Source organism: Peromyscus eremicus, chromosome 9, assembly GCF_949786415.1.
Source record: "Peromyscus eremicus chromosome 9, PerEre_H2_v1, whole genome shotgun sequence".
Taxonomy (NCBI): Eukaryota; Metazoa; Chordata; class Mammalia; order Rodentia; family Cricetidae; genus Peromyscus; species Peromyscus eremicus.
In genome coordinates, this window is record NC_081425.1 from 1836462 (window position 1) to 1860505 (window position 24044).

Genomic DNA, 24044 nt, shown 5'->3' on the forward strand with positions numbered 1-24044 from the left:
TGTATCTCCCACTAACAAAGGATGAGTTAGGACAAAACCTGGATTGTTAGCTCTTCCCTTCTTGACTAGAGTGCTTGCTCAAGTCAGAGTAAACACATTATGAGCAGTTGCCAAGTATGAGTTAAAAGCATGCTCCCCTCCAGTAGCCAGGAAAGTACTCCAAAAGCCAGATCATTTGCTGTGTTTCTTAGCCAAGTGTGGGCAGTCATTGCTTAGTCAGCAGTTAGCATGGTTGGAGTCCTAGGTGGGTGAAAAAAAGTTATGGCTGTATGTGCCAGTGTCTGGGCATGGGGCACCCCACGCAACCTGCATTCCGTACCTCCTCTGCCTGCTGACCCAGACTTGGCCTCCTTTCCTTGAACCTATATAGCATATGCAGAGGAACATGTCTTACTCTGTTTCATTGTGAGTCAGGTTCCAGAAAGTGATTGAGTTTAACAAGGTAGCATAAGTCCATTTCAGAAAGACTGCAGGAACTGGCGGCTTGTGGAAACTCTGAAGATGAGGAACCTGTTTCTGATTAGGAGGCATGTTGAATTCCCTGATAACATTTGCAAAGACAGGAGGCCCAGTGGCTTGCAAGCTGCTTCCCTTTTTTTGCGTGTGCTCATTAGTTTTTATTTTTGAAATAGGGTTGTTGTAGTTCATGATGGCCTTGAATTTGCCATCTTTCTTCATGAGCCAGAATTCTAGAATTATAGGTGTGTACCACTATGCCTGACTCACTGGTGTTTTCGATATCAACTCTTTATTAATTTACACACAAAGTTGGAAAGTATCACTGTGCCCTCCTCCAGAGAGTAGTATCCTACCCTCAACTGCTCCCCACCTTGCTGAGATGGAGCTTGCAAATTCCAGATCCCATTTCAGGCCTACAGCTGTCTGAACATGCCTCCCTGGGTAACAGGCCTGAGTCACCTCCTAGGATCTGGAGCACTTGGCCCTCTTTTGTTGGCTTCTGGTTGGGTGTTGACCAGCAATGATGGCAGAGACTAGCACTGAGTGAGATGCCTGTAGGTTTACACACAGACTATGTTGCACAGTGGGTGCTTAATGGCCCACACTTTGTGCGGCCTGGACCATGAACTGGAGAGTAGAACTGAAGCATTTAAGCCTGGAATCTGGCCAAAATCAGCAGTCTCTTAAGTGGACACCCTGTTGGATTTAGCTTGAGCTGCAGGTGGCGCCAGTGGGTTTTTGGCACCTTCCAACATCTGGAGCTACCTGCTCAGTCTGTTGACAGGAGTCTGGCTGCTGAACCACCTGCTGGAATAGCAAGGGCCAGCATGTCACCATCCCAATCTACCTGGCCTGTGTGCACAAGGTTCCTTCCAGGCTCAGTGTTTGGGAATTTTTCCAGTCACTTTCATACTCAGAATGGGCAAAAGTGAAGAGAAGACTGTGTCTGCACTGTTGGTCACTGTACTTTGAAGATGGTATGTAACTGCCTTAAGTTTTTAAAATTACACAGATATATATGGAGGGGCATGTGTACCACAACATGCATGTAGAGGTCAGGATTTGGTTCTGCCCTTCCACCACATGGTTCCCAGGCATTAAACTTGGGTCATTAGGTTTGGTGTCAAGGACCTTTCTTTACCTTTACTTGCTGAGTCTTTAAAGTAACACAGCATGAAAAACATTTTTGTCATAACCAAAGCATTAAAAATTCACATAATGGTGGCCAAGACCACATTTGTGTAGGCCATTGTGGCATCAGGGCCATAAAGGTTTGTTTTCCCAGACCTCAAGAATCTGGAGCTTTGAATACATCAGCAAGCCATACCTGATTTCAGTAGCCAGTGCTACTAATGTGAGGACAGTGTTTGACTGTCTCCTTTCTGGGAGACAGACTTTCTGGTAAAGTTGGTGAGGCTGGCTCCAGCAGGTAGGTCTTGTCTACTATAAAGAACCAAGCAAGCAACCAAGTGAGAACATCAAAGCATCTGCAGGATGTGTCCAGCCCTCCCTGGCAAGATGCCCAGGACAGGGCCAGGTTTAAAGTTCACAGCATCTTGTTTTTTCACCTGTTTCCTACAGTTCTAAGAGACTTGTTAGTAATTAATGAGTAACTATATCAGGTACCCATCCTTTTTTTCAAGGTAAATAGGGTTACTATGGGTATATTTGTGTGTGCTCCAGACCACTGGATGGTAAGGGTGATATTTAGAAGAGGTGGTAAAGACAGGGGCTGTGGTTGGCATTGTGTTTAGTTGTGATCGATGTGCTTGCCTTTTGTGAACTTGGTGCAGCCGACTTTGACACAGATGGTGGATGATGAAAGCAAGTGAAGACTCCATTTATAATTGCTTTGGTGGGGGTCTGCAGCACAGGAGTTCCTGGTTCTGGAATGACTCCTCCTGCAGCCAGTGCTGAGTGGTAGACACATCTGACCACTTGTTTCTATCACGGTCTTCACTTGACAACTGGCAGATTGCTAGTGGCTTGATTTATCATGTGGAAAAATTGAAGTGATGACATCCAGCATTTACTAACACTTCTTTGTGTCACTAAATACAAACAGGATGGATATTTTATTGAAGTACCATTTTAGAAGGTGGTTCTTATGCTAGAAGGTGACATTCATTTAAAATCCTTTAGCAAATTAATGTTGGAAGACTTTAAGCCTTAGCTCTTGTCTTACTTGGTCTCACCTGCTGCGTGTCTGAAGTAGGGACTGAATATGTGTGCTAGTCGTGATTTAGACTACATTAAAGTCAAAATCCTGCCTTTTACACTCCTGCCACCAGGTGGCTAGTGAAAAATACCAATCAAGACCAATCCAGCTGTTACTCAAATCTTAAATCGGTCTTAAATCTAGCTCAGTCGGTAGAGCATAAGACTCTTAATCTCAGGGTCGTGGGTTTATGACCCACATTGGGCGCCAGATGTAACATGAATTTCTAAAGGTCTTATCATAAAAAACCTAGAGCCAGATATTGGTGTAAATGCTGAAAGATCAGAGGACAAAGGAACAAGCCATCTCTTACATCTAGGACTCCTCAGCCTGAAAAGCCTCTAGTTCCTGTCTTCTCACACCTTATATACCTTTCTCTGCCCAGCCATCACTTCCTGGGATTAAAGGCGTGTGTGCTTCCCAAGCAAAAGCAGATCTCAAGTGCTGGGTTTAAAGGTGTGTGCCACCACTGCCTGGCTCTATTTCTCTCCTAGACTGAGTCAATCTCAGATAGTTCAGGGTGGCTTTAAACTCAGAGATCCAGATGGATCTCTGCCTCTCGAGTGTTAGGATTAAAGGTGTGCCACTTTAATGTGTGACCGCTGCCTGGCCTCTGTGTTTAATCCAGTGGCTTGTTCTGTTCTCTGATCTTCAGGCAAATTTTATTAGGGTACACAACATATCAACACATCCAGCAATTATGTAAAGGCCTTGGAATCACTTTTTTTTTTTTAATTTATTTATCTATTATGTATACAATGTTCTGCCTGCATGTATACGTGCATGCCAGAAGAGGGCACCAGATCTCATTATAGATGGTTGTGAGCCACCATGTGGTTGCTGGGAATTGAACTCAGGACCTCTGCAAGAGTAACCAGTGCTCTTAACCTCTGAGCCATCTCTCCAGCCCCTGGAATCACTTTTAATTCTGCTTCAGTGATGAAATATGAAACTAGATGGATTGTACTACAGAAAAGCAAACTGCTGAGTGACAGCATTTCAGGCAGTACCCTGCCAGATGGACATTTCTATGGTGTTTTTGGCTTTTAAATATTGACACTGTTAACTAGCCAGGTTTTGCTGAGCTAAAGCATTTGGAGACACTGAGCCTACTCTATCTTTGGGCTGGATAGACATTATTCTAGGTTGTAACAAAGTTTGAGACAAAGGTTCTGCTTTGGGCTCTTTAATTCTAATCAGGGGCACCTCAGTCCTGACACTGTAGGCCTACCACCTGGTCTTTACTGTATCTGTGATATCATCCACAGAGACACTGCATAAAACTACTCAGTACAGGCTCTGGAGCTCCCAGCTAACCTGAAGCTGAACAGCCATGTGTGGCTGTCTAGACTGCACATGTGTGGTAAGACAAGGGAATTGGGCTTACTTCTATAGGAATGAAGTTAGAATGAAGACAGCAACATATGGCATAGACCCTGCTTCCCTCAGTGTTTGCAAAGGAAAGGCAGTACTTCCCATAGACATAAAACCTTACCCATCCCCTGGCCAATGTCATATGTCTACCTAGCCCCTTTTGTGCATCTAGCTGCTCTTTGGGTCTTCAATTTATTCATTTTGACAAATAACCTCTTGCTCGTACAACAGTTCACTCTCAACTTGCTTCTCTGATTCAAAGTGAACATGAGTGCCTTAATCCTCTAATGGGAATTAATTGCTTGTTTCAGTACTTAACTCTGATCCTTTCCCAATCCCCACAGGGACAAGTTGCTTCCTGAAGGATCCGTGTGTACTGTTCAAAACACAATCAGAAAAGGTAATGATGTTTTTCTTATGAAAGAAGCCAGAAATGCAGAACATTCATTTTGCACTACATAAGTAGTGTTCTCAAAATGATTTTATATTAGAAAGAATTCATTAACCAAATGTTTGAGAAAAGGCTAGCCTCTCTTGCCTAGTTATCTTTTATAGAAATAAGCTATTGTTTTCTTTGGAAGAAAGTTGCTGATTTTCTACAGTTTAAAGTAGAAAACCACTGTCCACATCATGATTCCATGGTATAGTGACCCCTTCCTGAGACTGCTTCTTGGTTCTGAAACAACCACTTGATAAGGCTTAAATCCCTCTCTCACCAAAACATTGACCATAACAGTCTCAGGAGCTTAGTTGAGAATCGTGCAGTAAGCATTTGGGGAAGGAGGAGCTGGGGTGGAGACCTGGGGAAATGAGAGGGAAGGGTCAGGGGGAAGAGGAATCCAAGGTCATTGGATGCTTAGGGCTGGCAGTCAGTGCTCAATAGAGAGTAATTCATTGGGAAACATGATGAACCCAATTTTTAAAAAAAGAGAAAACAAAAGCTCAGAGACTTAAAATAATATTCTCAAAAATCTACAGTTGTTGTGTGCAGGTCACAACCTGGCTCTGTATCTTGAATGTCCACCTGTGGGTATCCTGTCTGATGCTCACTGGGGAGACTGGGTCCACATTGTGTCTGATGGAACAGAACACTCATCCTTCAGTGTCATGGTTCAAGCTGACTTGGGGCTATTGAGTTAACATTCACCAAGACAAACAGCCATTTTTGTTTTGTGCTTTCCACCCCTTATTATTAAACTAAGTTCTTGCAATTTTATACAGGACTAATTAAATCTAGCGTCATGGAAAGAACTAGCATTGTACAGTGTGAGGGAGGGGCAATTTGAAGACATAATTAGGCATTACTCTCAAAAAACAACATCCTTTTTCACAGTGGCCATCCCTAGGGGCCAGAAGCATCAGAGCAGGGTTCTCCTGTCCCTGCTAGGGACTATGAACTTTTCTTTTTTTCTCCCCCTCCCCCCTTCTTTTGAGAACTCTCTGTTCAGATCCCAGTCCCATTTTTTGAATTGGTCATTTGTTTTGTTTTTAATTCTCTTTTTTGAGTTCTTTATATATTAATGGATATTAATCCTCTGCTAGATATATAAGTGGCAAAGATTCTCTCCCATTCTGCAGGCTTCCTCTGTTGATTGTTTCTTTAGCTGAACAGAAGCTTTTTAATTTTATGAAGTCTCACTTGTCAGTTTTGGCCTAATTCTTGGGCAGATGGAGTCTTACTTAGAAAGTCCTTTCCTGCACCTATATCATGTAGGGGACTGCATATGTTTTCTTCTAGCAATTTCAATGTTTCCAGATTCACATTTCAGTCCTTGACCCATGTGGAGTTAGTTTTCATGCACGGTTATAGATAAGGTTCTAATTCATTCTTCTGCACATGGACATTAGTTTTTCCAGCATCATTTGTTGAAGATGCTTTCTTTTCTCAAGTCTAAGTTTTTGGCATCTTTGTCAATTATTACATGACTGAAGTTACATATACTCACTTTTGGATCTTCGATTTTGTTCCATTGGTCTGTTTTTGTGCAAGTACCATGTTTTTATTACTATGGCTCTGCAATGTATCTTCAAATCTAGACTGTTAATCCTTCCAGCATTGTTCTTTTTGCTGTGGATTGTTTTAGCTGAGATCTTTTGTAGTTTCATATGAATTGTAGGAATTCTCTTATTCCTGTAAATAATGAAATGGGAATTTTTATTGGGATTGCATTGAATCTGTAAATAGCTTTTGGTAAAATGGTCATTTTTATAACATTAATTCTAATTCATGAGCAAGGGATGTCTTTTCATTTTCTAGTGTCTTTATCTCTTTCTTCAGAGGTTTAAAGTGTTCATTGTAGAGGTTCTTCATTTCCTTAGTTAGGTTAATTCCTAGATATTTTAATTTCTTTGAGGCTATTGTGAATGGGAATGTGTCCATGATTTCTATGCATGTTTGTTGTTGGTGTATAGAAAAGGTGTGTGTAAGTTGATTCTATATCCTCTCACATTGCTGACTTTGTTTTTGTTTGTAGAAGTTTTCTGGTAGAATTTTGGGGATCTTGGAGGTATAGTTTAGTTCATCTGCAAATAGGGATAGTTTGACTTCTTTCCCAACTTGTATCCCTTTGGATTCCTTCTGTTTGTTCCCTTTTTGTTCCAGCCAGTACTTTGAGCAAATATCGAAAAGAAGTAGAGATAGTGGACAGCCCTGTCTCATTTCTAACTTCAGTGAGATTGCTTCAAGCTTTTCTCCATTTAAGATGATGTTGCTGTGGATTTCTCATATATAGCTTTTGTGTTGAGGTATATTACCTCTAGTCCTACATTCTCTAGGACTTCCGGGACACAGGAAAACTTCAGCTACAAACTTCTGTAATGAAGGTATGTTGGATTTTGTCAAAAGCCTTTTCTGCATCTATTGAGGTAATCATGTGATTTTTGTCTTTTAAGTCAGCTTATGTGGTTTGTTGCATGTGTTCACTTGAGTATGTTGAACTATCCTATATTTCAGGGAAAAAGCCAAGTTGGTCATGGTGTATGATCATATATATATATGTCTGTATTCTTTTTACAAGTATTTTATTGAGCTTTTTAGAGTCTATGTTCATCAGATATATTGGCCTGTATTTTTCTTCGTTGAGTCTTTACCTGGTTCTGGTGTTAGAGTGATAGAAGGGTTTGGATTGGGAGTACTCCTCCTCCTTTCTTTTCTTTCTTTCTTTCTTTTTTTTTTTTTTTTCTTGACTAGTTTAAGGATTGGCTATAGGTCTTTTTTGAAAGTCTGGTAGAATCCTGCTGTGCATTGGTCTGGCCCTGGACTTCTCTTAACTGGAAGGATATTTATTACTATTTCAATCCCCTCATTTGATATAGGTCTCTTTACATTATTGACTTCTTTATTTAATTTTGGTGATTTGGCTGAATCTAGAAATTCATCCATTTCTTCTAGGTTTTTCAGCCTAATGAAGTATAGGTTTTTAAAGTATTTCTTTATAATACTCTGAGTTTCTTTAGTGTCTGTGGTAATGTTTCCCTGTTCATTTCTGATTCTGTTAATTTGGATTCTTTATTTCTTTTGGTTAGTTGGGCCAAGGTTCTGTACTTTGATTTGTCTTCTCAAAGAGCCAGCTCTTAGATTTGTTGATTCTTTGTATTGTTTTCTTTGTTTCTATTTCATTGATACCTCCTTTTATTCTTGCCATGACTGAGTTTGGATTTGGTTTGTTCTTATTTTCCAACTTTTGTAGTTGCATCAACTAAGCCATTTATTTGTGCTCTTTTTGAATTATTTTTTGGGGAGGTGGCAGAGAGACAAGGTTTCTACATAGCCCTGGCTGTTCTGGAACTTGCTACATACATCAGGCTGACATGGAACTCAGAGATCTACCTGCCTCTGCCTCCAGAGTGCTTGGATTAAAGGCGTGCACCACCATGCCTTTAATTTTAACATCACCATGCCTTTAATTTTAACATAAACATGTATAGGAGCTATACATTTACCTTGTAGGAGTGTTTTCAATGGTTTCCAGAGGTTTTGTTATATTTTCATTCTCATTTAGTTCCAGGAAGTTGTTTATTTCTTTCTTGGTTTCTTCTTTGACCCATTCATTCACCATTCATTAATGAGTTTTTAATCTCCTTTAGTGTGTGTACTGACTAGAGATTTGTTTGCTGTCAGTTTTAAGATATTTTTTGTTTTGGGGTTTTTGGTTTTTTTCGAGACAGGGTTTCTCTGTGTAGTTTTGGAGCCTATCCTGGATCTCACTCTGTGGACCAGGCTGGCCTTGAACTCACAGAGATCCACCTAGCTCTGCCTCCTGAGTGCTGGGATTAAAGGCATGCGCCACCACCACCTGGCTCAGTTTTAAGTTTTATTGCTTTGTGGTCAGATAGGGTACAAGGATTGATTTCAATCTTTTTGAATTTATAAAGGGTTTTTGTCCTAGAATGTGGTCCATTTTAGAAAAGCTTCCATGTGCTGTTAAGTAGAATGTATATTCTTTGGTGTTTGGGTGGAATATTTTTATATATACATATACATATACATATACATATATATATAATCTGTTAAGTCCATTTGGTATATGATGTCAATGTCAATTCTGATGTTATACTGTTTTTGTTCAGATGACTTGTTTGAATGAGAATGGCCTCCCCAGAGGCTCATATTTGAATGTTTGGTCCCTGTTTGGGGAAAGATTAGGAGATATGGCCTTGTTGGAGCAGATGTGTCATTGGGGGTGGGCTTTAAGGTATCAAAAGCCCACCCCAGACTCTTCTCTGCCTCCAACTCATAGATAAGATGTAAATTCTTCACTACTGCTCCAGCCAGTGCCTTGCCTACCTGCTTGCCACTGTGCTTCCTCACAATGGTGATTTTGAACTAACTCTCTGAAACTATAAGCAAACCCCCAATTAAATGCTTTCTTTTATAAACTGTCTTGGCCATGGTGTCTCTTCACAGCAATAGAACAGTAACTAAGACACCCGTCTATTGGAAAAATTGCTATATTGAAATCACTTACTATTAATGGGTTCATATTAACCTGTGTCTTTAAATCTCAGTAGTAGAAATGAAATTTTATGAAGTTGGGCACCCCGGAATTTGGTGCATGTATGTTTAAGATGGTAATGTCATCTTAACTAACTGCTCCCTTGATAAGGATGAAGTGGCCCTCTTTCTCTCTTCTGATTAGCATGTTGTGTCAGGTATTAGGATAGCGACACCTGCTTGCTTCCAGGTCCAGTCTGTTTGGAGTACTTTTGTCCATCCTTTTACTCTAACTCAGTGCCTATCTTTAAGGCTGAGTTGTGTTTCTTGTAGACAATAGATGGATTTTGTTTTTTGATCCATTCAGTCAGCTTGTCTTTTGATTAGAGAATTGAGGCATTGATATTTAAAGTTATTATTGAAATGTGTGTGTTGATTGCAGTCATTGTGTTATTTTTAGTGTTGTTGTGTTCTCATTGATAATTTGTGTTTTAATAATTGTGGCTTTCCATTTCTTTCCACAGTCTTATCAGCTATGCTCATTCCTCTCTTCAGCCCAAAACATTGCTCCATTTTCTTTACATTTGGTTTATTGAATATAATTTTAGGCTGCTTATATTGTGAAAAGTTTTTCTTTCTCCTTCAAGTAGATAGTCTTGCTGTGTATATTAGTCTATGCTGGCCATCATGGTCTTTTAGGAATTGGAATGCATTGCTTCAGGCTCTTCTGGCTTTCAAACTTTCTATTGAGAAATCAGCTGTTACGCTAATCAGTTTTTCTTCATATATAACTTGGATTTTGTTTCTCTTGTAGCTTTCATTATACATTCTTTGTATGTGTATTTGGTGCTTTAACTATGATATGTTGTGGAGATTTCCTTTTCTGATCTTGTATATTTGGTGTTATGTATGCTTCTTGTATCTGTAGGGATGTGTCTTTCCTAGTTTGGGGAAGATTTATTTATGATCTTGTTGAAGATCTGGTCTATGCCATTGACTTGGGAGTCTTCTTCCTCATCTGTGCCTATAATTTGAAGGTTTTTTTTTTTATGGCGTCTCACATTTCCTGTATATTCCTTTGTGTTTTTCTTTGATTCTTGATATGTTTTCTGCTCATTCACTCTATTTGTAAGGCTTTTTGAGTTTTCTAGTTATCGGGTTTTACAATTCCATCCTCATTTCAGCTTCAATGTTTATATCTCCTAATTGAATTCCATTCTCAAAAGTCCTAGGTTGTCTTTGTCATTTCCATCAGCCTTATGTTTGTGCTTTCTTGGGCTTCACTCAGACTTATTCTCTTTAATTTCATTGAGTTGTTTGTATCTTCTTTAAATTCCTTGAATTTTTTGATGAAATTTATGATTGTCCTGGGTTCATCTAAGTAATTCCCACTGGCAATCATTGGCAAACACGTCTATAGGACTGGTAGATTTTAGAGAGTAGATACTGGCTATCTTTCATATTGGTTGTAGTTTTGCAGTATCTGGGAACATGGACTTCTTTTGTTAGTTCTGAGTCTGATATGGACAGAGCAGGTTGGGGCAGAAGAGAGGACGTGTGGATGGATTGGGCCTAGAATTTGGAAATGGCTTCAGATGGACAGTTGGGGCGAGGGAGCTGAGCTAGTGTACAGGAATTGCCTCTTGCACCTAGCCTAGAGTATGGGGGTAGATCTGGCTGAGTGGAAAGGTTGAAAGTGTTATAGGAGGGACCTTTGGGTTATGTGGTATGAAGATAAAGGTAGGGTGGTTCCAGGCAGAACTGTAGGAATTGATTGCAGTGCAGGAGAAGTGGCCAAACAGAACCTGGGTACTGGTAGATGTGGGACCTGGGCTAGACCTGGCAGGTTGAGGAGGATCATGGTGATTCACCTGGCTATACCCTGGAGAAAGGTGTTGAAGCTCTAGCTGGGTGGAGGGGTTGGAAGTGGAGATAGAAATAGAGGGACCTGTGGTTGGTGGCAAGGAGTGTGGTTCCTGACTGGAGATAGGTTGCAGTGCAGGCAGGGGTGGTCAGACTAGGCCAGGGACCTGGATGTGGGACTTGGGCTAGGTCTGGTGGGTTGTGCAGAGGGCTCATGGACAGGAGGTGACAGGGAGGCTCATTGGGTTAGACTCTGGAGAAGCATGTGGGAGTGCTTACTGGGCAGACAAGTTGGATGTGCTGCAGAAAGGACCTGTAGATGGTGGCAGGTAGGGTGAGTCTGCGCTAGACCCTGAACACTGTCTTTAAAATAGATATATTGCTAATAGCCTGAAAACAAACCTAGTAGAGAAATGGGATAGGAGAGAGGATCTAGAAGTAGAACCTTGCATGTATAGTTAAAAAAAAAAAATCTGCAGGAAATTCCAAGACCATTTTGTGTGGACAGGCAGCTCTTTCAGCAAATGATACTATATATCTATATGCAAGTTAATGAAGTCAGACCTTTACATAAAAACAAAAAGTAAAATCAAAATGGATCAAAGACCTAAATTTAAGAGCTTAAGTTAGAAAAGCCACATGACTAGCTGAGCGTGGTGGTGCACACCTTTAATCCCAGCACTCAAGAGGCAGAGGCAAGTGGATCTCTGTGAGTTCGAGGCCAGCTTGGTCTACAAAGGGAGTTCCAGGACAGCCAGGGCTACACAGAGAAACCCTATCTCGAAAAACCAGAAAAAAAAAAAAAAAGAAAGAAAAGCCACATGACATTGGGTTTGAGAATGGTTTCTTGGATATGACACCAAAATTTATAGGCAACAAAATTAAAAATAAATTGGAATACATCAAAATTTAAAATTGATGTGCATTAGTAGACATAATTAGCAGAATGACAACGTAATCTACAGATGTGAGAAAGTAAGTGTAGATTATGTATCCAAAGAGGACAATTGTCCATTCTATAAAGCATGGCACAAACAGTTTAGCAATGACTTTGAAAAGACAGTCCTCAGAGATACACAAATGGCCACTCAAGTGCATGCAAAGATGCTGATGGCCACCATCCACCGAGGACACCAAATCAGACTCACAACGATACACTACTGAATACTCACAGAGAAGTGAGGTTGGAACCTGTGCTATTTTGATAGAAAGATACAACAGCCACAGAAAACAGTACTCAGAACACAGAAAACAATTACTATGTGAACTAACTGCTCCTGGATAAGTATACCCAAACTTAAGGAAAGCAGGATCTAAAAGAGGTAGCCTGCACATCCATGTTCACAGAAGCATTCATTATTGACAGCAGCCAATCCAAGTGTCCATCAACAGATAGGGTAAGAAAACTGTGGGATGTCTGTATGGTGGAATATTATTTAGTTTTAAAAAGTAAATCTGACACACACACACTATATAAATGGACCCTGAGGACATGTCAGGAAGTGAAATAAGCCGGCCATAAAAGGCAATGCTGTCAGCTTTCACTTATGCAAAGTGGGTAAGATAGCAAACCTCTAGGAGATGGGCAGTAGAATAGTGATTAAGGGGAAATTTAATGGATAAAATTTGGCTACAGATCTGTTTCTCAATGGTGTACTTCCATGGTAACCCCACTACACATGTAAAAGCAGTTAGGAAGAAAAAAGTTTAAGAAAAAAAATGGTTTTCCGTTGGGTAGATTTTATCACAGTTGCATAAAATTCTATTTGTTTTTCATCAAAATACATTCAAAACAAATGGTGGGAGACGAGTGCAGGAAGTAAGAGCCTTAGAAAATTGTCCCAAAGCCATATGCTACTTAGTCATGTTCCTAGCCCTGAGCTCCCATTACTGCCTTGGAGCCTTCCTCTGAGGCTCCTGACTTGGCTTCTAATGTGTTAAATGAGGAAATGCCTCCTTCCTTACAGAGCCCTGAGGTGACATACAGCAGTACTGGGATCAGTGCCCAATAGGACCCAAAGCCAAATCAAGTTCTGTTTTGTGGTGCCCTTCACCTCCTAGTATCTAGGAATCTTCCAGTAATAGGACCATCACTAGGTCTGGGCCCTTGAACTTGCAGGAATTAGAGAAAAAAAATTTTTTTGCTTTATAAAGTTGCCTTGCTTTAGGCATTTAACAGTTACATAAAATAGACTGATATATCCATTCAATGTGCAGAGACAAAAGAGGAGAATAGGCAAAGAAATTCTGAAAGATAGAACATGAAAGTGAATGGTGACTGACTTAGCCACATCTGATCCTATGTTCCTACACAGCGAGGGGCCAAGGAGGCATGAGCTAGTTGCTGCTCTGGAAGTATAAGCTGGTGGTGTGGAAAGGCTTGGGGGCTATACAAGGAGCAGAGACAGACCCACACCCAACTCAGGAAGACTGCCACCTATTTATCAGAACCAGGAGGTGGTGGAAGCGAGGGCACCAACTTCCCAGTGACCATGCCAAGGAGCTTTCAGGCTGGAACCCCCAGAGCAGTGAATACAAAGGGTTCGCTTGAATCCCTGTCATCATCACTTTTCAGAAACCAAAGGGCCAGGGAACGTAAGAGCCTCATTTCAAGACACAAGAAGAGCTCGGGCATCCCAGCAAGTCCCAGCACACCTAAACCCCCTCAGGACAACAGTCCCTTAGTTCCCTTCCAGCCACACTGTTCACCAGGAGACAGGGTTTGTCAGCCCTGAGGAGTCCAAGGAAAGGACAGCTCTAACACTGAAGTGGCTAGGGACATCCTGATGGCTTCCAGAAAAGGTGGGGCTGAACTACCACTACAGAAACCTAAGCAGGAGGCCCATATGCAAAACAAAGCACACAGAGCAATTTTAAATTCCAACAACAAAACCATGCTAGAGAGAGGCACTCCTCCTCCAGTGTCCTGTGTGCCTTAGTGGAATATGCATGGCTCCAGTGCAGAAGTCAGATGCACTGGACAGAAATGGTGCCAGGTCATTCAGGAGGATGGCAGGTCAGGTGGAGAAGAACATGTTGGGTATGAAATGATAAATGCAGGCTTTTTCTATCCCAGCTGTGGGGCGTTTACCCACCAACCCCACAGCTCCCCAGAGTTTTCTTGAGTGTGAGCAGCAGGAAATATTAAATAGAAGGATTTATATTGCGGAGAATATTGAGGAGATAAACATATAGAAAATAAAGGATAGCCTTGAGAAGGCCTGGAACCTTTTCCAATGGGCCCCGACTGTCTCTGCCCCAGGGTATTTATAGAGACGACAAGGGGTGGAGCAAAAGACCTCCTCCCCCAGCACAGCCAAGTGCAGACCATCTCAGATACCTGCACTCAGGCCCGTGGTCCTAATCATCCTCTATGCGGACCTGCTGGGTAAAGCCACAGTCCCACTCTGACCTCCCACTTGAGATGCTTAAGGGCTGTCTCCACAGGTGGGCTGTGCTTGAGATCTTTGTGAGATCTCGAATAGTCTGCCCTGGTGGTACAGAGGGACTGACATACCTGCTCTTCCTACCTTAGCATTGCTGTAGGTGCTGTTTGCCAGGTGTAGTGATATTCTAATGCCAGCTACTCAGAAAGCTGAGGCAGGAGGATCACTTGAGCTCTGAGTGCTTAGAACACATGGAAGATCTCCCTGCCATATACACACCATGGTGCTTAGTAAGCGTTCTTCCTTTAAGACTTAGAGTCTAAGTTACACCCTTAGCTCAGATTTTGTCTCACTAGATAGCCTTGGCTGACCTAGGGCTTGCTATGCAGACCAAGCTGGTCTGGAACTCAGATTTACCTCCTTCCCAAGTGCTAGAGTTAAAGGTGTGTGTCACACCACACCTTGCCTCCAGCCCAGATTTTTAAATGTCAGTGATATTTGCTCCTCTTTCTAGGTTCAAGATTACAAACTCCAAGGCAGGCTGGCCTAGTGCCTCTTTTAGTTTTTTTTTAAATAGCTAGAGAAAGAATTTCATAACATGAAAACAATACGAGCTTCTGTGTCCATAGGCAAAGTTTAACTAGGACATTGTGGCTTCTCTTCCTTACACTCTGGGCCAGCAGAGTGGAGTGAATGTGATGGTGTTGCCCCGAAGTCTGAAGGATGCCCCGAGGGAGCTGTTCACCTGCTGACATGCCTACTTGCTCTCTCCTCCATAGCGTCCACAGCTAGATGGCCCACATCTTCGTGTATGGCACCCTGAAACGAGGCCAGCCCAACCACAAAGTCATGCTGGACCAGTCACATGGCTCAGCAGCCTTCCGAGGCCAGGGCTGCACAGTTGAGTCCTTCCCACTGGTGATTGCTGGCAAGCACAACATACCATGGCTGCTTCACCTGCCAGGCAAGGGCCACTGTGTGGCAGGTGAGATCTACAAGGTAGATGAACAGATGTTGCGTTTCCTGGATGACTTTGAAGACTGCCCCAACATGTACCAGCGCACAGCCCTGCAGGTGCGGGTGCTTGAGTGGGAGGGTGCTGGTGGCCCTGGGGACAGCCTCCAGTGCTTCGTGTACAGTACGGCCACCTACGCACCTGAGTGGCTACATCTCCCCTACCATAAAAGCTATGATTCCGAAGGCCCACATGGGCTACGCTACAACCCTCGGGAAAACAGGTGAGGGGCTAGTGCCCCGGATGCTAACAGGATGGAAGGAGCCCAGTGGCTGCCTGGCATAAGCTGAGCTTTCCTGGCTTAACATCTGTCTATAAAACATGTTGACAAAAGGTCTCTTGACACAATTTTGCACATGCTCTGATGTTACTTACTAGTGCTTGCTATTCAAGGAGCTCCTGGGTTTGCAGGTACTAGATGAGAAACACTCTGAAGTCCCCTAAATGCCAGTTACAGAGCATCTGGTACTCCTTTTTTGATTTGCTTTGCTCTAACCTTAAGTCGGCATCTTCTGTGACTAAAGACCTGGCTGCAGTTAGATCTCAGAAGCTGAATGTACTGATTCCCACATATGAAATCTAGAAAGAAGTGGTGGGGGCCGGGCGGTGGTGGTGCACACCTTTAATCCCAGCACTCAGGAGGCAGAGCCAGGTGGATCTCTGTGAGTTCAAGGCTAGCCTGGTCTACAAAACGAGATCCAGGATGGGCACCAAAACTACACAGAGAAACCCTGCCTCAAAAAAGGAAAAAAAAAAAATTGGTGGGAAATGCTGGTTTGGGGTGGCTCAATGGAAACCACCTTCAAGAAAAGCATGCTGCACCTAGACTATGTACTCCATCACTCTTCCAGTTTCCAGATCACACACAAACTATTAAAACAGCCATTAAAATATAAGTATACTGTTGCTGTTTGGTCTTTTTGATGTACTTACTTGGTAGAAGGTGTTTTTTCATTCTAATTCAGCAAAGTCAGGAGCAGTGGCTCGCTGGGAGACAGCTGAGATCTCAGACTTTGTCGTTGATGGGTGCCCAGCTCTCAGCAGCCTAACCCATATCTGCCACCTGAAGGTACAGCCCTTGGGGGTAGGCCTTTCAGAAGAACCAACACATTAGTAATTTGTTCCTCGGGCCTGACAGAAGGCTTTGCTTCCAAATACAAACAGCACTTAAAATAATGTTAGGAAGACACGAAGTACCAATTACCATCCACCTCCATCTGATAATCTGTCAGCGTAGATGCAAGTCGAACATGATTCTGCTTCTGCCTCCTAGTAAAGTAGAAAATGGATTCCAAGAATTGCAGCCCCAAATGCAGCTGCTGGCTGAGCACCCTGGTACTCCACTAAGAGCTCACTCACTCTTCAACATAATGGTGGACTGATCACTAACTGCTACTGGCACAGAAACACAACTTATTTTTAGCCCCTTTTTCTTAATTGGAAACTTGCTTCACAAAACAAAGGCAAAGATGGGTATTGGCTGATGGGATGGCTGTCCTACACACAACAGTGAAGGTGAGGACTCCTGGCCATGGGGAGAGAGGAAAGGGACCTGGACAGCATGCTTGTCGTTGGATCAGTGAAGGTAGCACCCTGTGTCAGTCTACAGACCCCCAAATGGTGATCCATCTCTTCCGTCATCCCGTGTGACTTCTGTGTGGACCCACACAGAAGGAGTCATCCAGACCCTTCATCTCTGCTACCTGGTCTGAGGAATTCATGAATAATGAGCCCTAGGAATCTGTCCTGAATGATGGAAGAAGGAAGGTAATCAGATTATAAAGTTGGAAGCAGAACTGGAATTTATATAAATTTTTAAAGGATCATAAGGAAATGCTAGTATTTACAGTCAATTGGCACAGCCTGTCGCCTCTGTGTATATTGTCTTCATTCAGAAAAAAAGGGCAAACTAATATTTAGACAAGTGCTTGGTTTTATTGATTTAATTTTGACACTAGGAAATCTCAGCAGAAGTACAAATCATATGTACAAGTATTTATATCAATAAAAATTTCCATTGGTGATTTTTTTGGCAGAATGTCAGTTTTGCCTCTTCTAAGGAATAAATATGATGCTGTAGAACCTGCTGCACAGGAGTGCTCCTGTAAATGCTTGAACAAATTGAGGGTTAGAGAATAATAGAAATGCTAATTAAAGCACTGATGACTGAAAGGCTCGAAATACTTCATTCCAGCTCCACGAGCAGATCTCCTTCGCCAACTGTGTCTCCAGCTTTGCAATGCACCGACTTCACCTTGAATTAAAATGGTCGGGGAAGAGTGAGAAACAAGTGGGAACAAGAGGGCCAGCCATCCCAATTTCTTTTGAGAAGTAAGGGCCTTAGGCCCGAAAACGTAGACCATCTGCTCACATCTGTCTGTGTAAGGGAACCAGAGTGCAGGGGTATTCCTACAGAAGCCTGTGCTTAACTCCTCAGCCTGTCACCCAGCCCAATTAAATTCTCAGAGAATGCAGGCTGTGGACTGCTCCCAGGCCCCTGATATGTCCATGCTGGTGACTGACACATTCCATCCCTGCCTCATCCTATGGTTTTGAGACTAGAATGTGTATTTAGTGTCATGGTAAAAACCAAACAGCTACACAACAATCCAAACAGGTACCAATAGAAAGGAGAGATCTTTTAGCCTGACCATTTCCCTCCTTTTGAAATAATTAATTCAATACCCTACTACAGTTGAGTGGCACAGAATGTGGAACTGTTTTATTCTTCTGATTTCTCCTGAACATAATCCTGTCTTGCTTCTCCAGGTTTGTGTTCAGATTTAGAAGGAGCAGGCAGAAGACTGGAGTGCATAAGAGGTCATCATTTCCCTACTTGGAAATGGTTGCTGAAGCCATGAACAAACAGTAGGTTTGACCTAACTGGCCATATTGGCATTAAGCAAATGAAAACGCTAGGAACTGTCCAGGTTGCTGCATAGGCCTGTGCCCTGTCCCTCCACTCTGAGAAGAAGGGACAGGTTCTTCTCTTAAACTCAAGCCCGGAGTTCCTAAGACCAGTATAAAGCTATGTAAAGCAGTGTAAATACTCAAAGGCCTTGATGGGCAGATGCTATCTATAGTGAAGTGGATGGTGATATGTAGTATGTGTTTAATTGATAGGACATTGACTAGGCTGTAGATGATCCACATTGTGACTCTGTTTGCACCCTGACTCTTCCAGGCATGAACTACTAGCTCCAGACCCAGCCAGGGGCACTCCTTTTTCTTACCAGGTTGAACTCCAGAGGCCTGTGGACCAGAGCTGGAATGAATGAATAGGAGGGACCTGTGCTAGCTGGGTCTTGCTAAAAAGCAGACTTGCCCCAACAGCACTCCTTCAAGCAGTTCTGGGCTAAGGATGAGGTAGCAGCCAGGCTGCTCCTGTGGTTCTCCCAAAACAGCAAGCAAATAAGACACTCAGCTCATTGGGCCCCATGTTGCCTCAGAAATTAAGGCGATTCTGAGTCAGCACCTCAACACAGGGACCTTGGCCTGATCACACACCCATTCTTGGTCCCTATGACGAGGCCAAGTTCTTACCATGACACTAGTACACTATTTGCAAAGAACAAGTAAAATGAGTTTTACATGAACCAAAGCTCATATTTTTTGTGCCCATATTTTTGGAAGCTTATGATTTAACTGTTAAGACCCTACAGGCCCATGGACACTGCCTAGCTCTCTTAATCTGCTCTAGCCTGGGGCCACTGAATCTGCAGGGGGCCTTGTAATTTCCCTATGAGGAGCAGGTAGGATAATTCTAGGCCGCCTTCTGAGAATCCATCTCATTGTCTTTTGGGATAACAGACCACAAGACAGACAGAAGCTGAGTGATGCAGACTTGGTTGTGACTGACATCTCTTTGAACCCAGTGTCCCCAAAGTGTGGCCATGGTGCAGGCCACAGCATAGGACACAGCCACCCTCTGCTGCTGTCTTCACTCCCAATCGTTCTATATAGATACTGAAAGGGGACATACTCTGAATGTGCATCTTTTTAATCACAAGAAGAACAGCAAAGCCACTGCTTTTCTGTTCAAGTTTTACTCTTAACTATTTTAGTGTTGACACCTCTTTCTCTTTTTCTGCCTGAATCATTAAGCCCCTCACATGTACATGGGGCTTCAGCTCCTCCATTTACAACTGAATTGTTCCCTTCGAGGAGAAATTGTCTTGAAGAGTTACATTTTTGCACTCTGTAAAATCATTTCCTGCTGAGTCACCTAAGTCTCAGATAACTAACTGCCTCCGAGACAGATGTAAACATTAAAAATTAAAAGCCCTTTCATCTGAAAGACATTAATGTGGAGAACAATTGTGCTTTGACTACCTGAACATAACACACAGACCCCCTTCCTGGAAAGCCACCTCTCCAGGAGGCAGACACACACTGACAGTGTGGAGCTCCCCAGTCCTAGTATCCTCCCCAGGAAAGGGACAGGTGGCAGAGATCACCTTGACATTCTGTTTAAGGAGACCAAACCATGCCTCAAAGGTGGAGAAGGTCCTACATCCATTACAGGACATACCTTGCCCATTTTCCCAGCTGTCATACTGTTCTGCATTTTCATAGCTTCAATCACACAGATTTCCTGACCTTCTGCTACCTGGAAAATAGGTTAAAAATAGATATTTTAAGAACGTTCTAATTTTGTAGTAACATCCAAGAGTGAAGCCGTTAAATTATTTGTCAAATGTACTGATTGGTCATGGAAACACCCGCAACTTCTCATGGCTCCCACTACAGTACATCTGAGGAGACAGCAGAGAAAGACCATTTGCTCTGTTGTCAAGTTCTCATTAGAAAAGCCTGTACTGGAAGATCACAAGTGCAGCATATGGGGCCTCCCCTAGGGCCCTAGGAGTCAGCCAGAGATGCTACAAAACCAGTGCTTCCACCTCCCGGCCATGTCTGCGACAGGCAGATACCTAAGGACCAAGGGACTCAGTGCTTGTCTGGGTTTGCTGGACAAGGAGTATGGCTACCAAAGTGTAAAGCTTTCTTTACAGGTTGATAAAAATGTTCTGCAATTGACTGTGGTGATTACACAGCTATGCATAAACATCACCAGCAACTTGTCTGCTTTAAAGAGATGATGCGTACCACAAAGGAATCAGAATTCAGTAATCGCTTACCCAAAGGTACATGTTTGCCTTTATCCTGGGAGCTGAAGATAACAACAGCCTAGCATTAGGGCTAACAGGACTGCTGTCCACCTACAAGAAACGCAAGTACTAACACTTATCCCAGGTCCTTACAAGAAGGCCTAAGTGCTCCACGGGTGCTTGTTCAAGCCCGTGTTCTGATGCTTGGCTTTCCTCTGCCCAGTAGGGAGATCCAGGCTGAGCAGACACATACCTACAGAGTTAATCTCGGACGTCCATCCATGAGTCAACTGTGACTAAAAGCCACGTTACTTATTCCCTTTTCTCTGGCCTTAATGATTAAGCACCAAGGATCTGGGCCAGGAGTTCTTTCTCTGTTTTGTGGAAAAGGGTCTCTTGCCCTATGAAGTGGTGGGCTAAAGGCTCCACAGAGTACTGCTGGGTATGCTGGCTGGGGCTCCTGGACAGCCACAGTACTATGGCTGTGCTGGCCAATGCCGCAGAAGGACCTGGAGAATGTTCTTTCCTGCCATCCCCAAATGATCTCCAAGTCCCCTCCTGGCTCCCTGTGTGGCACAAGCTGTCTTTCTGGCAGTATGAGTACTGAAGGCCTGTGCATTCTTTCCTCTGCTGTTCAGGTGGTGGGCTGTGTTTTTCTGGCACGGGAATATAGGAAGAAAGGAGATGCCAAGACTTTGGTGCTGGCACGGAGGAGAGCCACTGCTGACAAGCAGGCTTCGAGCACAGTGCTCACTGCCGCTTTCGATTCATTTCACCTGGCATCTGCAGTGCAGGCCCCGAGAAGCAGCACCTCCAAAGGGCTGTTCTTCAAAGTGTGGGGGACAGAAGGCAGCACCAAGATGACGCAGATGCCCCGGCCGGAGGTGTCAGAACAGTTACTCCTTCGTGCCATCAGTTAGAGCCGTTTCTCCTCAAAGGCAGGTAGGAGGTCAAGAAAGCCCTGAGAAGGGCAGGTGTCACTGAGGCACACAGGAAAGGCCTATGGGCCCAGCGATGGCCAGAGCAGAACTGAGAGCTTATCCAGCAGCCAGGCTGAGATGTCCCTGGTCCTGGACTGCAGGAAACAGCACAGATGGCTCCTTAGGACACCTTGAAATTCTTTCCAAAATTAGGAATCAAATCTCTACCTCTGGGCTCTGGTCACTGTTTCCTGTCAGAGGGACAAGTCTTCACCATGGGTATTTATGTGGTAGCTTTCCACATACCCACCTGCCCTGGCTTCCTCTGTGAGCAGCTGAGAGCCCAGGGTTGACGCAGAGTCTCCTCACCCTATCCCATCAGCTTCCTCATGGATGGGCTTCGCCTCGCTCTGCTCTGCCAGCAGCTGTATTACCTATCACTGCTCATTTCCTCTTACCACACTGCTCACGATCTGCTGGCCAGACAGAAGCAGTCCCCTGACCCGTCCTCAACACACACACACACACACACACACACACACACACACACACACACACTCTGGTGGTCATGGTCAGGGGCCAACAATACCCACTGAACATTAAGGGACAGCTTCACCAGGCCACAGCTCCCTCCTCACAAGACCTTGCTAGAGCCTGGGGGCAGAAAGATTTGGGCCAGTTTAGGATGCCTTGCCTCCATGATCATCCTCCCTGGATGGCTCTGGATACTTGTAAGTGTGAGTGCAAGACTAGGCCCCAAATTATTTAATCTGATCAGAAATGAGAAGTTTCAAAGCTGACATAGCCCCTGCCCCCATACCCCAATTGCAAAGCTGGTAATTTGATGAAAAACAAGCTTCTGACGGGAAGGGAACCTGCCTTTTGCCTGACTCTCACCCCAGCAGCAATTATAGAATTGAATCATAGAATTGGACCTGGGCCCTCCATCTACTTCCCCCCACCCCCACGTACTTCTTAGTTCCCCTCACTGCTGGTCTCCTTGTATCGGTTAGCTGTGACAAGAAACCCATGCCTTCCACCTCTAGCTTGCTTTCTCCTCTCAGCCATGTTTAGAGGCCATTATCTTGAGGCAGCTGTAGGAAAATGTCCCTTGGTGCCTTATAAAACAGTGATATGTTTGGTTCAACTGGATTAATGCTATACACATGCATGCAAAAGCAAGTATAAAAAGAGTTACGCAGACAAGCTTGATCTGATTTCAACTTATTTCATCTCTTGGAAACCAATGTACTACAAACACATAAAAAAAAAAATGCAGTCTCCAGGCTGTGACTATCACTGTTCCTAGCCAGGCTCCAGTTCTCACCAAGAGGAAGTCTCCCTGCCTGTGCTGTCCACACCTGCAGAACATGTAGCACACACCCACTGCAGCAACTTCTGGACTGCTTGCAGGACTTAAAAGCCTGAACAGAGCTGGGCAGTCCCCATCACAGTACCTGTAGCTGGGCCAGCCCTGCAGCATGGCTGCACACACACTTCTCTAACACTTTTGTGAATCATCTGATAAGACTTACTGATTGTGACAGGTGTATCCAGAGTGGGGCTTACTAAATGGTCACAAGCCTCACAAGTCTTCCTGATGAACGCAGTCGGCCTGATGTACTTCTTGGCTGTCTAATTGGTGCAAAGTTTGGAGACCTGAATTCCATGGCTTTCATCCGGCTTATTGCATCCTCTCCTCTGACACAGGGTCAAGGTTCACATTCGAATCAGATTATTAGAGCAGCCCTCATTAAGTGGGAGCCAGGCTTGCCCCAAACGAGTAAGCTTGTGAGAGAACTCAGTCCATTTACTCAGCAGATTTTCACATGTTTAGGGGCCTGAATGTCACCCAGCATTGCTTTGTGCTGAGGAGTTTCAGACATCTCCAGCTGATGATTAATTGTGAGTGATGGGAAATAAAATCCAGCGAAGCCAGCTGCTTGCCATGGTCGGCAAAATGACTCTAATGGAGAGAGGCTGCCAATTTTCCAGTTTTACTGGCAAGTCTTCCAAGTGTAATTAAGGGAAGTTATAAATGATATGGAAATCTATCAAGTTCCATTTATTTTCAGAGGACTCCTTTCCCAGGGGACTTTTATCTTGAAGCTTATAGTATGCTTTGTTGTGCTAATGATTTAGGCCACATCTTGGTTCTGATTAAAGCCCCCAATCTCCTTCTACCAAGACCCCTTCACTCCTTCCACAAAGATTAAAAGATACAAAACCTTCTCCAGCACATGCCCCCTCTCAGAAAACACACTCTGACTGGGACCCACATGGCAATGTATCGTTCGAACTGCAAACTGCCATCACCCCTAAGAAAGCTCAAAGAAAGTACAGGGTGGGGATGAGAAGGAGGGATCTCTGCCAAACATAAAAGGAAGCCCCCAAAGTGGAGCCTCGAAAGCTGTGCTTGAGAACAGACATTCATCAGAAGGTGCTGTAGCCCACTAATGTTATTTGATTTGGAATAAAAGCATGAAAATGATGGCAAAGGCCTAAAATTGGAGAAGTAAAGGATGACTGCACAGTGCTCCATTTCTCAATTTCATCCTTCAGAGCCACAAAATGGGGGTGATACAGTGACTGGATGAGCTTTACAGTAACAGCTGTGGTCTTCCCACACAAGGGAGGCTCTTCTAATGGGCTGAGGTCTGTTTGCAACAGACGGGGAGGAACAAAACAAGGTTCCCTATTAAGGGTGCCTAGTCCTATTTCTGAGGGAGAAAATCGTTATGGGAGTTGGGTTTCCTTTAAGATGGTCC

General features: G+C 43.6%; 2 protein-coding genes across 4 annotated transcripts in view; one reads left to right on the top strand and one right to left on the bottom strand.

Moving 5' to 3' along the window:
• Ggact (gamma-glutamylamine cyclotransferase) overlaps positions 1 to 17973 on the top strand; it is a 30316-nt gene extending 12343 nt beyond the window's left edge. For both annotated transcript variants that reach the window (XM_059273168.1, XM_059273167.1), the window contains exons 2-3: positions 4396 to 4451; positions 15013 to 17973. In XM_059273168.1, coding sequence (XP_059129151.1) covers positions 15026 to 15475 — 450 coding nt within the window. In that variant the 5' untranslated portion in view covers positions 4396 to 4451; positions 15013 to 15025 and the 3' untranslated portion in view covers positions 15476 to 17973. The remainder of the gene's footprint in view (positions 1 to 4395; positions 4452 to 15012) is intronic.
• The window catches only part of Pcca (propionyl-CoA carboxylase subunit alpha), a 378979-nt gene continuing 372098 nt past the window's right edge, over positions 17164 to 24044 (bottom strand). For both annotated transcript variants that reach the window (XM_059273166.1, XM_059273165.1), the window contains 2 exons: positions 19780 to 19857; positions 17164 to 17502 (listed from right to left, as the gene is read on the bottom strand). In XM_059273166.1, coding sequence (XP_059129149.1) covers positions 17434 to 17502; positions 19780 to 19857 — 147 coding nt within the window. In that variant the 3' untranslated portion in view covers positions 17164 to 17433. The remainder of the gene's footprint in view (positions 17503 to 19779; positions 19858 to 24044) is intronic.